At 36.7% G+C, this 15,941-nt stretch overlaps 1 protein-coding gene across 2 annotated transcripts; it reads left to right on the top strand.

Annotated features, from left to right (window-relative positions):
- The first annotated feature begins 5,287 nt into the window (after nucleotides 1-5,287).
- LOC128249283 (uncharacterized) lies at nucleotides 5,288-13,266 on the top strand. 2 transcript variants are annotated; one of them, XM_052972383.2, is made up of 2 exons: nucleotides 5,288-8,743; nucleotides 10,286-13,266. In XM_052972383.2, the coding sequence occupies exon 2, from the start codon at nucleotides 10,366-10,368 to the stop codon at nucleotides 11,647-11,649; it is 1,284 nt and encodes a 427-aa protein (XP_052828343.1). In that variant the 5' UTR covers nucleotides 5,288-8,743; nucleotides 10,286-10,365; the 3' UTR covers nucleotides 11,650-13,266. The 2 variants fall into 2 exon arrangements, with proteins under 2 accessions (XP_052828343.1, XP_052828342.1); XM_052972382.2 differs by having other exon boundaries at nucleotides 6,082-6,550.
- The last annotated feature ends 2,675 nt before the right edge of the window (nucleotides 13,267-15,941 follow it).

The raw sequence follows: 15,941 nt of genomic DNA, 5'->3' as shown, positions 1-15,941 counted from the left end.
TCATTACAAAGCTTTGGTAAATGGTAAACTTATATACAGTGGATACAGCTAGGACTATCTCTCCAAAACTAACCTTTCTTTTCAAGGTTAGGAAATATTTCAGCCCTTGGTAGCCACTGATACTCTACAGGCTGAAGTGAAGCCCACATTGGACTACTGCTGTTATGCACACAAATATCCTGGATTACATCCTAAAAAAGGCCATTCAAATAGTTACACTACTAGGTACATTCTGACCTCTGGTCCTTCTCTCTATCTTTTCTGTTGCTACAGAAATGGTCTCTGTTTCTTGGTGCTGATTAGCCTCCACTACTCAGGCAGTTCTAGGAAAGTTTCCTGTAGGAAAATTCACCTCAGGATTTTTGGCCATAAGAAGGTTTGCTGCAAGACAAAAGATGAATTGCTCCACTTGGTATATAATTGTTTCAACCAATAAGAAGGAGTAAAGTAATTTCTTAACTCATTTAAGATTTCTTCATTCATTCGACAATATTTTTTTGTGTAGCAAAAATGCTTGCAGCAAACTTTCTGGATATGATATATGGATAGATGGATGGATAAATGTATATATATATATATATATATATATATATATATATATATGAAATTATAATATAAAAGGATAAATATGTTAAACATTTTATCAGTGGCCAGCATATATAAAAACAAACCTATTAAGATGAAATCATAAATACAATTATAATTAAGGGCAAAGAAAAAAATTCTTGTCTATATGCTGAAAAGAGACACTAAATCGTCGAACCATATTAAATATCATCACTATTATTATTGCACACATGTCAAAAAGCGAGGGAACAAGCTAATGGAAATTCATAAAATTGAATTATCTTTGGATCTGACCAATTTCTGGATTAACCCAAATGTTTTTTTCTTCATCAGCAGAGAACACCAAGGAAATAAATGAAATGCTTATACATACCTGTAGAAAAGCAGATGCATGTCATGAATGCACATAAGTACCCCAAATATATAGATATGGATATATTTGGGGTACTTATGTGCATTCATGACATTGAGTTGCTTTTATGTATAAGTATTTAATTTATTTCCTTGGTGTTCTCTGTTGATGAAGGAAAAACCTTTGGGTTTATCCAGAAATTGGACCAATTCAGAGATAACCCAATTTTACGAATTTCGGTTGGTTTGCTCCCTTGCTTTTCGACATGTGTTTAATAGTAATAGTGGTGATACTGTAGATGGACAGTTTGGCGTCTCCTTTCAGTATACAGGCAAGAATTGTTTTCTATGCCCTTAATTATAATTGTATATATATAATATATATATGGATTCTCGGTGATCAAATCAAGTCTAGCACTTATTTGAATCTGGTACTAATTATATTATTGATGTTTATTTAACAAACCACCCAGTTGCAGGATGGAATGAAACAATAGATGCACATGGGCATGTACATATGCACTCACACACACATGCATACATACACAATCACAAATATAGATCATATATATAGGAGTGGCTGTGTGGTAAGTAGCTTGCTTACCAACCACATGGTTCCAGGTTCAGTCCCACTGCTTGGCACCTTGGGCAAGTGTCTTCTACTATAGCTTCGGGCCGACCAAAGCCTTGTGAGTGGATTTGGTAGACGGAAACTGAAAGAAGCCCGTCATATATATGTGTTTGTGTGTCTGTGTTTGCCCCCCACCATCGCTTGGCAACTGATGCTGGTGTGTTTACGTCTCCGTAACCTAGCGGTTCGGCAAAAAGAGACCGAAAGAATAAGTACTAGGCTTCCAAAGAATAAGTCCTGGGGTCGATTTTCTCGACTAAAGGCGGTGCTCCAGCATGCTGCAGTCAAATGACTGAAACAAGTAAAAGAGTATATATATATATATGTATATATATATATATATATATATATATGTTTGTATGTAATTATAGTTATGTATATATTCAACATGGCTTTTTTCAGAGTCAAACATTAGTAAATAAATAAAAAAAGTATAAATTTATTTAAAAACGTATGAAACTTTTTAAATTGACAAAAAATAATTTAAAATGTCTGCAAATTCCAAGCAATGCTTCATAAATAAAGTGCTTTCTGCATCGGACTGTAATGAAGTATTTTCCACTAAAATCTTTTGTTGATTTCAATACATATTTCATTCATTAGGACTGCATCTCCTTGATCTAAATCACTTTTTCTTTTTTGCTAATGTCTCTTCCTTTTTCAAATACTTAATAGGTTTCTGCAAATTTGAGTGCATGTTAGTAGTGGAGCTTTGCATTGCATTGTGGAAGCCTTCTATGCTGTTGTTTGTCCTCATCATATTCTGAGTTCTTTCAAAAACATTCCACAATTCAGTAGGAAAAGCTTGGCTGCATTCTTCATCTTCACTTGCCTTCACCTCGTTCTCCTCCTACCTATATAGTGAGTTTCAAAATATGATACAAATTCTTGGGGCAAATCATCATCATCAATTAGTTCAAGAAAACCATCAATAACATCATACACTGGAAGAAATGGTAATGCAGTGAGGCATTTGATTTTGTTGTTAAATTCTGCATTTGTTTGATAGCAAGACTTTGAACCTATATCCACAATGTGACGATAGATATTGAGTGTTTGCTGATCCAATCCAGTATGATTTACATTATCTTCATAGAAGATAGCTTTAAGTCAGCTGGAATTGTCTAATTAGAAAATTATTTTAAAAACCCTCAGATAATTTCAGGCCATCGTTTTGCAAAATAAATATTGAAAAAAAATTATCAATTTACTTAAAAAAAAAATGTGTTGTTAAAGTACAAAAGAAAAGAAGCAATGTTGTGGTTAATTTCTTTAGTCTGATGTATTTAACATAAACAGTTGCAGTGTCAGTTTATTGCAGTAATTTGTCAGACATTGATTGCTTATACAGTAATGTAAACGTTCTTGGAACTCAATACAACACTGTAGCTGTTTGATGAGAGTCTGGGAAGCTCTCGTTCCTTAACTGATGAGACTGATGCTCATACCTGTGAGATGTGGCCTACGTTGAATGTCTCGATGTAAAAACGTGGAATACTTGTAAGGTAGTGAATTCCGTCCGTTAAAAGCTAAAAAGCACTCAAGGATGAAGTGGTTTGTTGCATTGAACTGAACAAGTTGTTAGACTTAACACAGATATGTTCTCATGGTTGTGCTCCCTCGATAGAATGATTTAATTTGTAAGGTTTAGTTTATTGGTGTGTCATATACCTGCCCAAATGGATATGTAAGGACCGTGCGATTGGGAGAGGTGACGAGGAATGGCTCCTTTGGCACATCGCACGGTCGATACAAATAAAAATATGAAAAGAGGATAAATGAGTGTAAGTGCCGAAAGGAAAAGAGAGACACAAATGGTAGAATGTTTAAGAGAAGATTTTATTGATATGTTAACTTGTGTGTCTGTGTGTGTGAGTGCGACATATAAACACAATAATAGACAAGCCGTCATGCAAACAAAGTGTATGTGTATACAAACGTGTGTATGCGTGTGCGAGAAATATAGAGCGTAGAAAAGAGTCTATGAGGACGTTAGAAGAAAGTCCAGACACAAGAATGGTAAATACCAGTTCGTATCCAAGCTACAGAGTGGTTGAGGTGCTGTAACAAGAAGTTGGGGCGGCAACGCAGAACCGGGATGAGGCACATGTCGTGAGAAGTTAAGGCTTCAATGCTGCTGCCGGTTACTTGGTACAGGAGATCTCGCAGGCTGTATTCGCTGTTAACCATGGTGAAGTAATTCACAAACGGTGTGGTGATAGAACCTGTGTGGTTGCGATTGGTTGGGTTGCATCTTGGCGCAAAATAGAGCAAGAGACAAATTGAGCGCCAATAATAACCAATCAGAGTGGTGGACACAACAGGGTCCAAAAGTGCGACCGAAGGCTAGCTGTTATCCACTACTCTGATTTTTCTTTTCAAGTGAAACCTGAGAAAAGTTAATCAAGACTTCATTGAAAAATAAAGTACCAGTCTTCATCCTTTTCAGACATGTTCCCCAAATGACTTCTTTCACCATAGCCACCAGGCAAATAAAAACTGCTTGCCTTTCCCGGTTAAAGGAAAGTGGCAAGTAACCTTCACAATGGACTCAGCCAGTAGTTGGATCCATCCTACACATGACAGCAGGTATTTTACATAAACCCACAAGTCAGCAAATGCTTGGACACTATGAGTGCATGCAGGATGGTTTTGTCACCCTGTGCACATCTTGGACAGGCCCAGCTGACTACACTTCCATGCCTGTACAGTTTATCTTGAACTGGCAATGCTCTCTGGTAGAACTGTCAGGCCAGGGATTTTGGGAAGTTGTCCATGGGCTCTGGATTGAAAGTTCTCTGGAAAGATTGGTTAGTTGATTATTATAGATACCCAGAATCTTCCCAAGAATGACATGACTTTTACCTTCCACTAACCCTCTATAGAATGCCAAAGTAGAGTTTCCACTGATTGTATTGCCAGACTTGTTCAGGGCTTAAGCACTTGAAGACATTCCAATCTCCAGTTGCTTCCTCTTAGCCTTCACTTGATCCAGAAGTGCAGCTCCATTAAAGAGATGAGCTGGGGAAATGTATTTAGCAAATAGTGACCACACTTGTTCACTGTCAAGGAAGAGTTGGAGATGTAGCCTCAGTGCATCATCAGCCATGGCATGCCCAGTCCTCCACACAGTGGGTGTTGACAGCAAATGGACTGCCTGACCAGTGGAACTTGTCCCTTCCATAAAAAGCAAAAGACTAGGTGCTCCAGTGCAGCCAGATGTTAACCAAGACAAGGCGCGACAGTCAGGCAGTAATAGATTGTGGATGCAATGTATGCATTTGCCACCTTTGCTTGACCTTTCAAGGATAGCTTCCTCTCAGCCCATTTCTGAGTGAGAGAGGCTGCCTTGTTTGTTACCTCATCCTAGTTTTTGTCCATCTGGAGGTCCAGACCAAACCAAACCCTAAGCAATTTAACCAGTCAACCTGTCTGTCTAGCACCTGATGATGCTGTTAGATGGCATCGACCTGCCTCTTCAGGTACTGAGCTGCAAACTCTTCCTGGCTAATTTTTGCTTCTTTACTGCCTTGTACCTCTTGAGAGCAGTGCCAATCATCTCAATGTGTTTGGTGCTTGACACCACTATGATGATGTAGAAATATGCTGATATGGATCTCCCACATCCTAGTTTGCATGGAATGCCCCATGACACCTCTAATTTGTGTAGTATTGGCTCAAGAATCAACACATAGAAAAGCTATGAGAAGGGACATAACACATGACATTAACTAGTTCCAAAAGTTACCATTCACTAACCACAGAGCAGATATTGCTGTGCATTGCAGCAATCCAACCACCAAGAGGGGATGATCGCATCTTTCCTTTTCTTTCTAGGATATTTTATGGGCGTAATTTGAAAATAAAATTGTAATATTTGGGTTGAAGGCACAAATATTATGGGGTTGCCTTTTCAGTGGACAATGTACGGCACCCTACTTACAATTTGTAACAAACATTTTAACTCTGAATGTTATGCAAACAAGTGAAAAGCAGCAAAACTTATGGATCATAATTGTACGTGAGATACCAATAATCTTATTATAATTCTGCTTTTTTCTCCGTTACTTAGCCCATCAGTATACGCTAGCATGTGATCAGAGGAAGAGGGGGGAGGGAGAGGTGGTGGTGAGTGAAATTTGTAATTTGTTTTTGAACTAGATATTTTTTCTCCATTACTCAGTCCGTCTGTAACACTTTCACGTGATTAGTTGAATGGAAAGGCGAAAAGCGAAAGAAAAAGGAGAGAGAGAAAGAGGGTGAGACAAAGAGTGAGAGTGTTGTATATTAAAGCAATAAAATTGGGCATAAAATACATAAAGTGTATATATAAAACGCATTAAGTAATCATCGTATTCGAATTTCTTTCACTTTTCTATGCTTAGGAGATGAGCGACTTTTGATATTGGCACAACACACGCTACGCTTTCAGGTTTTTTGGATAAAGTTTTCTGAAATAACCCAATAAGTTTACTATTAATCCCGTGAAATATTGACGAGTCCCGCTAGTTAATAATCCTTTCTACTATACGCACAAGATCTGTAATTTGAGGGAAGGGGACTTAATTTCACTGGTACTTGATTTATCGACCCTGAATAGATGAAAGGCAAAGTCGACCTCGGTGGAATTTGAACGTAGGGACGGATGAAATGCCGCAAGAGATTTTGCCTAGCATACTTAATGATTCTAACAGCTCGCAAAGAAAATACACTTAAATCAAGATAGAATTTGACCTATAACAAGAAACGTTATAGCGGCTCCGGAAGTGATTTATTTGACCTGCGCATGCTCATTAAGCCCTAGCGGGAAGTTCACATCGAAGTTTGTCTAAAGATTTATTTACCTGAATATAAAAAAAACCTTTATAAAACGTAGAAATATATATAGAATACAGAAATGATTACTAATTTACTGCAGGAAAACTGTAAATGAATTTAATGATCTGCTGTGTGTCGTCTATATCCTGCTATTTATCGATGTTAGGAAAAGAATACATTGAGGTGAGATAACATTTATTTATGTACATTGGCAGACGAAACTCCACCTGTATATTATTTATATAATATCGATAGTTGTTTTCAACGTGCCTTGATACATTTTATAATTCTGTTGTGTGAATGACGCCAAGGCATTGGCTAACTCTTCTTATGCTCCCATCATTGATTTGGTTTGGATAACGTTCTTGGATGGGCGGACCGATGCCAATACGTTTCGGTGTAGATTCTTAAAAAAACAAAAACAACACTGATTTTTATATTACGTATTCCATTTTTTATTACAAAAAATGGTCCTCAGATTTTAATGTTCTGAACATCAGGGATTTTCCATTTGTAATTCCATTTTCATATGTAATAAATTGAAAATGAAATAACAGTATTGAAAATTTCTTGAAGTGAAACAATACCGCTTTCAAATGCAATTGTCATCATCATCTTACATCCACTTTCCATGCTGATATGGCTTGGACAGTGTGACATGATTAGATGGATTGAAGGACCTTGTCTTGCTCCAGTTTCTCTGTTATTTTGCTTGGTTTCTATGGCTGGATGGCCTTCCTAACACAAACCACTTTATAGACTATTTGTGCATTTTGTCGTGACATTAACACTAGCTTACAGGGTGAAAAAGAGAATGGAGTGATTTATAAACTTTAGGTGAGGTGTTGGAAAAAGTTGTCGTATGCTGGGCGGAATGGATGTATTGTTGGAAGAAGTTACAGTATGATGGGAGGAACTGATTTATTGTTGTTGTTGGAGGGTATTAGAAAGATTAGTAGAGGGCGAGGAGGAAGAGCCGGTGCACATTCGCAAAGTAACGTGCATTACAAGGTGACTACAAAAGAACATGGTGATTATTCTGTTACTAAAGAACAATATACTCTTCTTAGAGAGAGTGAACCTAATATTCGAAACTGTATAATTAAGAAATTAATATTGAGCATTCAGAGTTAATATATAATTTAACTCCCGGTTACAAAAAAAAAAAACAGGTGTAAATAAATGTGTAGAAAACGAATAGGAAAACAAAAATTTGCGCAAACGAACGGGTGGGTGGGGAGAGGGCTTTCGGAAAATTCACAAGATCCGATTTTCCCCTCATAGCTTTCTGGAAAATGGATATCTTTTCATGAAATTTTACAGAAACGCCTTTCAAACCGCATAGATTACGATTACGAAGAAATTTGAAGGGAAAATCTTTTCTGAAGGGGTGAAGAGAGGACTGTCGGAAAATTCACACGATCCCTTTTTTTTTTCCCTCATAGCTTTCAGGATCTAGTTTAGCACCCGGTCACCAAAACAAAAGAAAAGAAACCCAGTCTACTAGGTGTAAAAAAATTTTTTTTTTAAATGTGTAGGAAACGAAAATGAAAACAAAAATTTGCGCAAACGAACGGACGGTGGATGGGGAGAGGACTTTCGGAAAATTCACCTGATCCAATTTTTTCCCTCATAACTTTCAGGAAAATGGATATCTTTTAGTGAAATTTTACAGGAACACCTTTCAAATGGCATAGATTACGATTATAAAAAAAAATTTGAAGGGAAAATGTTTTCTGAAAGGACTGTCGGAAAATTCACACGATCTGTTTAGCATACTTTTCTTATAGAAAATATATTTTCTTACACACACAGCTTCTTTTTATTATTATTGTTTATATTCCACCAATATTCCACAAATTTCTTTATCATCATAATCTATGCCATTTGAAAGGCTTTGGAGAGGTTTACTTGAAATCTATCCCTCATTTTATTTTCAATATTGTCACATTTGAAAACTAGTGCTCGAGAATGGAGAATTTCAATATCTGTGAAAATTGTAATTTTGATTACTATGAATGCATCAGCACTTTTCGTTGTAATGATCAAAAGTCAGTTGAGATCCTTCGTTCACACGGAGTATTACGAAACAGTGATATGCCAACATTGAAATAATGATGGGAAAATGCCTCACTCTAACAATTTTGAAAATAGCACACATAGAAACATACACACACAAAACATTGAAAGACTGTAGAGAGACATAAAAGAATCAATCCAAAAGCCAGGAATTCGATATCAAAATATCTGCAACAATATTTTGCAAGATATTTATTTATGACTTCTCAACATGAAGAAAGTTCTTCATAGAGGCAGCCAAGTTATACCTTCCTCTCTCGAATTGTTGCCATCAAATAATTATCAACCAAGACAAAGGTATGTATATGTGTATATCTACACATTTTTTACACCTATTAGACTTTTTTTTGTTTTTGTTTTGGTGACCGGGTGCTAAACTAGATCCTGAAAGTTATAAGGGAAAAAACGGTTCATTTTCCGACAGTCGTCTCTCCACCCCTTCGGAAATCATTTTCCCCTCAAATTTCTTTATAATCATAATTTATGCTGTTTGAAAGGTGTTTCTGTAAAATTTCATTAAAAGATATCCATTTTCCTGAAAGTTATGAGGGCAAAAATTAGATTGTGTGAATTTTCCGAAATCCTCTCCCCACCCCTTGGGGAAACATTTTCCCCACAAATTTCTTTAAAATCGTAGTCTATGCCATTTAAATAATATTTCTATAAAATTTCACTAATATATATCCATTTTCCCGAAAGTTATGTGGGGGAAAATTGCATCTTGTGAATTTTCCGAAAGTCCTCCCACAAATTTTTAATATTCGTTTTCTACACATTTATTTACACCTATTAGACTGTTTTTTTTTGTTTGTTTTGGTGACCAGGAGTTAAACTATATATTAACCACATTCAGTACTGAGTTAAAATTATCATACAGGCATGATATTTCCACCAGAACTTCCTTTATAATTTTATTTCACCAATAAACATCAAGAAAAGTTGTTAATCAGTTTTTCAAGTATCTAGCATTATCTACAACAATAATTTGAGCCTGTATTGGTTTTCTCCTTTTGGTTTCTTTTCAAGATTTGAGGAAGGAACACTATACTGAATCATATCAATGTTCTTCATTTCTCAAAACTACAGTAGTATTGAAAGGTTTTTGCTTTTCATGGTTTGATCTGGAGGAAAAGTTATGCCTATGGTCTTCATGGCTGTGGTGCAGCTTTTGTTCTTGAAAAGCAGGCCACTGAAGTTTCAGTAAAACGGCACTAAGGAATAAAGTACATTAGTGACTTCATGCTAATCATTCTGGTCATCTTTTTCTGATGTGTTGTAGGATGACCATATGTGTATCACTGCTGTGTTAGAAGTAAGTTGCATACAGTTCTATTACTTGTATTAAATCAACTCTTGTGTTTAACTAAGTATACCTGCTTTAAGTCTGTTAATAAATTGGCCAGTGTATAACACTTTATTGCAAAATTGGCAAGCATTCATATGTTTTAATATTTCATTATGAATGTGCTATTTTCATGTGAAGTCTTAACTCTTAAGCATTCAAACTGGCCATACCTGGCCAAAATATACAACTTGTTTCATGTTGAAACTGGCCAGATCCAACCTCTGACCGTGACCCTACAATGTCATTCTAAAACTAAATAATCACATTCTCAAAATCTCTAAACTACAAGATATTGCATGACTAATTCAATACAATATAAACAAACATACATTGCATTTGATGGAATAATGTGAATACTAAAGGGCTAATCTCCTTTGAAATACTGATCTACTGTCTGTGTTTATGAAAACTATATGATACTGATGCGATTAGTTATTCATACATTCTACAATTTATTGGTAAATGTATCTAATATTTATTTTATTTTATTTCAGGATATATTTACTTGCAAATGTCTTAGCAGAAGGGAAAAATAAGATCAGAATTTTAAGTTTGAAGTTTCTATGTTCAAAGAATGTTTCAGAAAGCTGGAAAACGTTACAAATGTAATATTTGTGGGAAAACACTTACTACAAAATGTAAATTATCTATTCACAAGTGCACTCACACAGGGGAAAAGCCATACAAGTGTAAAATATGTGGAAAAGCATTCTCTAAAACAGGTCATTTAAAAGCTCACTTACATACTCACACAGGAGAGAAGCCACACCACTGTGAAATATGTGGGAGAGCATTTTCTACAAAAGGCAATCTAACAGCACACACACTTACTCACACTAGAGAAAGGCAATACCACTGTGAAATATGTGGGAGACCTTTTACTCAATTTGGTAACTTAACAAGACATAAACGTATTCATACTGGAGAAAAACCATTCAAGTGTGATGATTGCGGGAAAGCTTTTTCTAATGTGAGTGACTTTCAAAGACACAAAAGTGTGCACTCAAAGCCATACCACTGTGAAATATGTGAGAAAACATTTGCTGTTAAATCTTCCTTGATAGTACACAAACGTTCTCATACTGGAGAGAAACCATATCAGTGTGAAACATGTGGGAAAGAATTTTCAGACAAACCTGTATTAAGAAAGCATAAACGTGTTCACACTGGAGAGAAACAGCACCACTGTGACATATGTGGGAAAGCATTTCCTGAAAAATATGTTGTAACAATACACAAACGCACCCATACGGGAGAGAAACCATATCACTGTGAAGTTTGTGGAAGAAAATTTGCTGATCAGAGCAGCTTAAGAGGACATAAACGTGTTCACACTGGAGAAAAGCCACACAACTGTGAAATCTGTGGCAAAGCATTTGCTCAAAATGGTTCTTTAGTAAGACACAACCGCATTCACACTGGAGAAAAACCATATCACTGTGAAATATGTGGAAAATATTTTTCAAATAATACCATATTAAGAAAACATAAACGTATTCACACTGGAGAAAAACCACATCACTGTGAGATTTGTGGGAAAGCATTTTCTCAAAAGACTTTTTTAACAGTACACAGACGTACTCATACTGGTGAGAAACCATATCACTGTGACGTTTGTGGCAAAGAATTTTCAGAAAAGGGTAGCCTAATAGGACATACACGTATTCATACTGGGGAAAAACCTCACCACTGTGAAATCTGTGGCAAAAGATTTTCTCAAATTGGTACTTTAATAAGACATAAACGCACTCACACTGGGGAAAAACCATACAACTGTGCTACTTGCGGGAAATCGTTTGCTCGTAGTGATTATAAATATACTCATAAATGTGCTATTGATAATGGAAACAAACCTTAGCACTGTGTTTTGAAGGAAAGCATTTTTTACATAATTTACCAGTTTTCTTACTCAAGCTTATTCACAAGAATAAAATCATAACTGTGACATTTCTGGTGAAGCATATATGAGAGAGTATTAAAACATATGTTTATTGGATGTAAAAAAATTTTTTAGATGAATAATTTTCTGTGAGTCTTGCATGGATAACAAAATAATTTGAAGTGACAAAACATTAACTACCACTATTGTAATGCAGAAAGAGTGAAACTAAGGGAAGCAACCCCAGTATAGGACTCGCATTTTATTTATCAACCTCGGTAGGATGAAAGGCAAAATTGATGTTGACAGAATTTGAACTCAAGACCCAATGCTAGAAGGATTATTGCAAAGCAATCAATTTGATGCTCGAATGACTACCAACTGGTTTCCTTATACATGTATATACAGTTTTAATGTAAATTTTTATACATTACTCTTTTACTTGTTTCAGTCATTTGACTGCGGCCATGCTGGAGCACTGCCTTTTAGTCGAGCAAATCGACCCCAGGACTTATTCTTTGGAAGCCTAGTACTTATTCTATCGGTCTCTTTTGCCGAACCGCTAAGTTACGGGGACGTAAACACACCACCATCGGTTGTCAAGCGTTGGTGGGAGGACAAACACACACACACATATATACGACGGGCTTCTTTCAGTTTCCGTCTACTAAATCCACTCACAAGGCTTTGGTCGGCCCGAGGCTATAGTAGTAGGCACTTGCCCAAGGTGCCACGCAGTGGGACTGAACCCGGAACCATGTGGTTGGTAAGCAAGCTACTTACCACTCCTTCTTTGAATATGTAAATTATGTATAGAAAAATAAAATGTAACTTCCAGTGTCTCTTTGATCTGAACTTAAGTTTCTTTTTACTGTCTATTTCACTAATATTTTATTTTTTTATTTTGTATCTCCTTCAGTTATTAGACTGTGGCTTTGCTGGGGCACCACTTTGAAGAACTTTAGTCAAATCAATTGACCCCCCTCCCCCCACTTTTTTTTTTTTCTTCAAAGTCTGGTACTTATTTTGTCAATATCTTTTTGCCAATCAAGCCTACACTGGTTGTCAAATGGTGGTGGTGGAGCAAACACAAAGACACATTTTATATACAATGGGCTTCTTTCAGTTTCCATCTATCAAATCCACTCACAAGGCTTTGGTCAGCCTGAAGCTACAGCAGGAGATACTTGCCCCAGGTGCTTTGCAGTGGGACTAAACCCAGAACCACGTGGTTGGGTAGCAAGCTTCTTACAACATGGCTGTGCCTGTGCCTATTTAAACTATTCTTTTTAATAAGGATTCTTATTTCTCAAAACTGACTCACCACATTTTGCTATAGATGAGGCATTCACTCCACTGACAACAGTAGCATATTTTCATCCAACGCTCACATAAGAGATGCATGCATGGCCGTGTTGTTGAGATGGAAAAGGATGGTACAAGAAAGAACTGGAAATACATTGTGACTAGCAATGTATAACATCTGACAATGTGCTTGATACATTGATACACACACACATATAAAATCACTGAAAAATTTTAAATTTTTATAAAATAAAAAGCATGTGAAAACTTATAAATAAATTGGATGCAGTTTAATGTTTTACAAATTTATTGTTATGCATCAACATATGCATGAAAATTAAGTATTTTTGTTGATTTTAAAATATTGTATGTTTTTTTTTTTTCTCTGTGCATGACCTTATGGCAGCCGAGGCATTTTCAATTTGTCTTCTTACCTCAATTGAACACTCATAGAGAGTCGAAAATGTTTCAACTGTAAATTGTCTCAAATTTTTAAAGTCAATTTATCATTCTCTGGAATGAAACAACCCCCTTCCACAGTTGTAGAGTCTCAACCATCTCCTCATTGGAGCAAGTCCATGTTGAAAAACAGAGGATGCTAGCACCAAAGTGGAGTAAACACAAATGGAAGAAAAGAAACAGGGAAGGGATAAAGAAGATCAATTATGCAAACTCAGGCCTGTGAATCATTTGTGTAATGTAGCCTATTCATATATTTTCAAAGCAAATTTGATATTGACCAAACTTTGAAAACTCTTATAAATTTAATTATCAAAAATCTGCAGGGATGATAAGAATCTAAATGAGGGACAATATATCTCAAAATGTATAGTAATTTATAGATTGACAATTAATTCTCAAGAATAATAAAAAGCCTTGAAGCGGCTTAATTACATCAATGTTTTTAAGTAATTGTTTAAGGTTTAATATCTTACAAAGAAAGTAGGCTCAAAAGTAAGATCAGAAATGAGGAAGGTGTGATGATGAAGAATTTGTTGAATAGTTCCACTGTGATGTGAAAAATGGGTAATTAAGTACCTGTTGTATATGTTTAGAACTGTTAACTTGACCTGTGTGTCCAAGTCCTTCATCAACTTTGTTATAGCATGGGCTTTATTTTATTGGTCCACAAAAGTGCATCATTACAATACCAAACATTCAGATCCTAGTCAGACTCCATCCTAACAATATCATTGACACCTAGGATCAGTAATGTCGCTCTGCTGAATTTTTGAGGCAGAAATGATGGGCTGGTCATGAAAGAAAAGATAGGAGTGTTCAACACAATTTAATGCAACATAACCTACAGTACAATATTACAAAATAACTGAGTAATCTGTCATACATACATGCATGGCCAAATACATGTACACACAAATATAAATGCTTATATACACACATATAAAATCCTCCCAAAATATACTATGTATATTTTGGGAGGATTCTGTGTGGTTCAAAGAAGTATGATAGCTGATTCTCTAATCAACCGAAGGAAACTGTTTTTCTAGGCTGCAACCTATAACATATTTTTTTTCTTTCTGTTTTTTTATTATTTTTTAATTCTTTTTTTAAATACTTTTTTGTGAGAGTAGAAGGATTTGAACTCAGAACAAGCACAAACACTGCAAAACATCTAGTCCAACACTCTAATTCCACCAATCCACTACTCTGGACTGGTACTCTATTTATCAACCTGAAGGTGTGGCAAGCAAATTGATCTTAGTAGAATTTGAACTCAGAGCACACAGAAAAAATATTGCAAAGCTCTGTCAAATCACAACCCCCTTCACGGAGATGGCCCTGCTTGATCTGTAGAAAAGGCATGGGAGAAACTCCATACAATGTACTTGGTGTAAGCTATGGACACGTAAAAGGTGCAGCAATATCAAAGGAAGGTTAACCGGGAAGATAGTTTTTGTGTGTGGCAGATGCACTGGGGCAATAAACACTGAAGATGTACAGAAAACAGATTCCATCACATGCCAGGGAAGGAAACTAGAAGTAGTTAATAGCTTCTGCTACTTAGGCAACCAAGTCTGTAGTGGGGATGGTTGCTCTGAGAGTGTAACGACTAGAGTAAGAATAGTCTGGGCAAAGTTCAGGAAGCTCCTACCTCTGCTGGCAACTAAAGGCCTCTCGCTCACGGTGAAAGGTAGACTGTATGATGCATGTGTACGAACTGCCATGCTATACAGCAGTGAAACATGGGCCATGAATGCTGAGGACATGCGTAGACTTGAAAGAAATGAAGCTAGTATGATCTGCTGGATGTGTAATGTCAGTATGCATACATGACAGAGTGTAAGCGCCCTGAGAGAAAAGTTGGGCATAAGAAGCATCAATGTGATGTGCAAGAGAGACGACTACGCTGGTATGGCCATGTGTTATGTAAGTGCCACTCCCTAACTGTAGAAGAGGTAGACCCAGGAAGACATGGGATGAGATGGTGAAGTATGACCTTCAAACATTGGGCCTCACAGAGGCAATGCTAGGAAACTGAGACCTTTGGAGATATGCTGTGATTGAGAAGACCCGGCAACTAAAGTGAGATGGCAGCCACACACATCCAGCCCTGTTAAAAATACTCTTGATTCATTGGGCAATACGATATACTTGAGAAGTCAAGTAAAACCAATATCATAGCTGGGGCCAGTGCCCTCAGGCTGGCTTCCATGCTGATGGCACATCAAAGGCACCATCCGAACGTAGTCGAACACAGGTCCGCATGACTGGCTACTGTGCTAGTGGCATGTAAAAAACACCAACTGATTGTGATTGATGCCAGGACTCTGCTGAGTGACTCTTGTGCCGGTGGCACTTAAAAAGCACCATCTGAACGTTTGTTGCCAAGCCTGCCATACTGGCTCTGGTGCCGGTGGCATGTAAAAGCACTCACTACACTATCGGAGTGGTTGGCGTTAGGATGAACGTCCAGCTGCTGGCACTTCAGACCTCAAACAGTCCAA

This window comes from Octopus bimaculoides, chromosome 6 (assembly GCF_046866305.1).
Source record: "Octopus bimaculoides isolate indiv1 chromosome 6, ASM4686630v1, whole genome shotgun sequence".
Classification (NCBI taxonomy): Eukaryota; Metazoa; Mollusca; class Cephalopoda; order Octopoda; family Octopodidae; genus Octopus; species Octopus bimaculoides.
The sequence above is the reverse complement of the archived record's forward strand: the minus strand, read 5'-3'. Positions and strand labels throughout refer to the sequence as shown.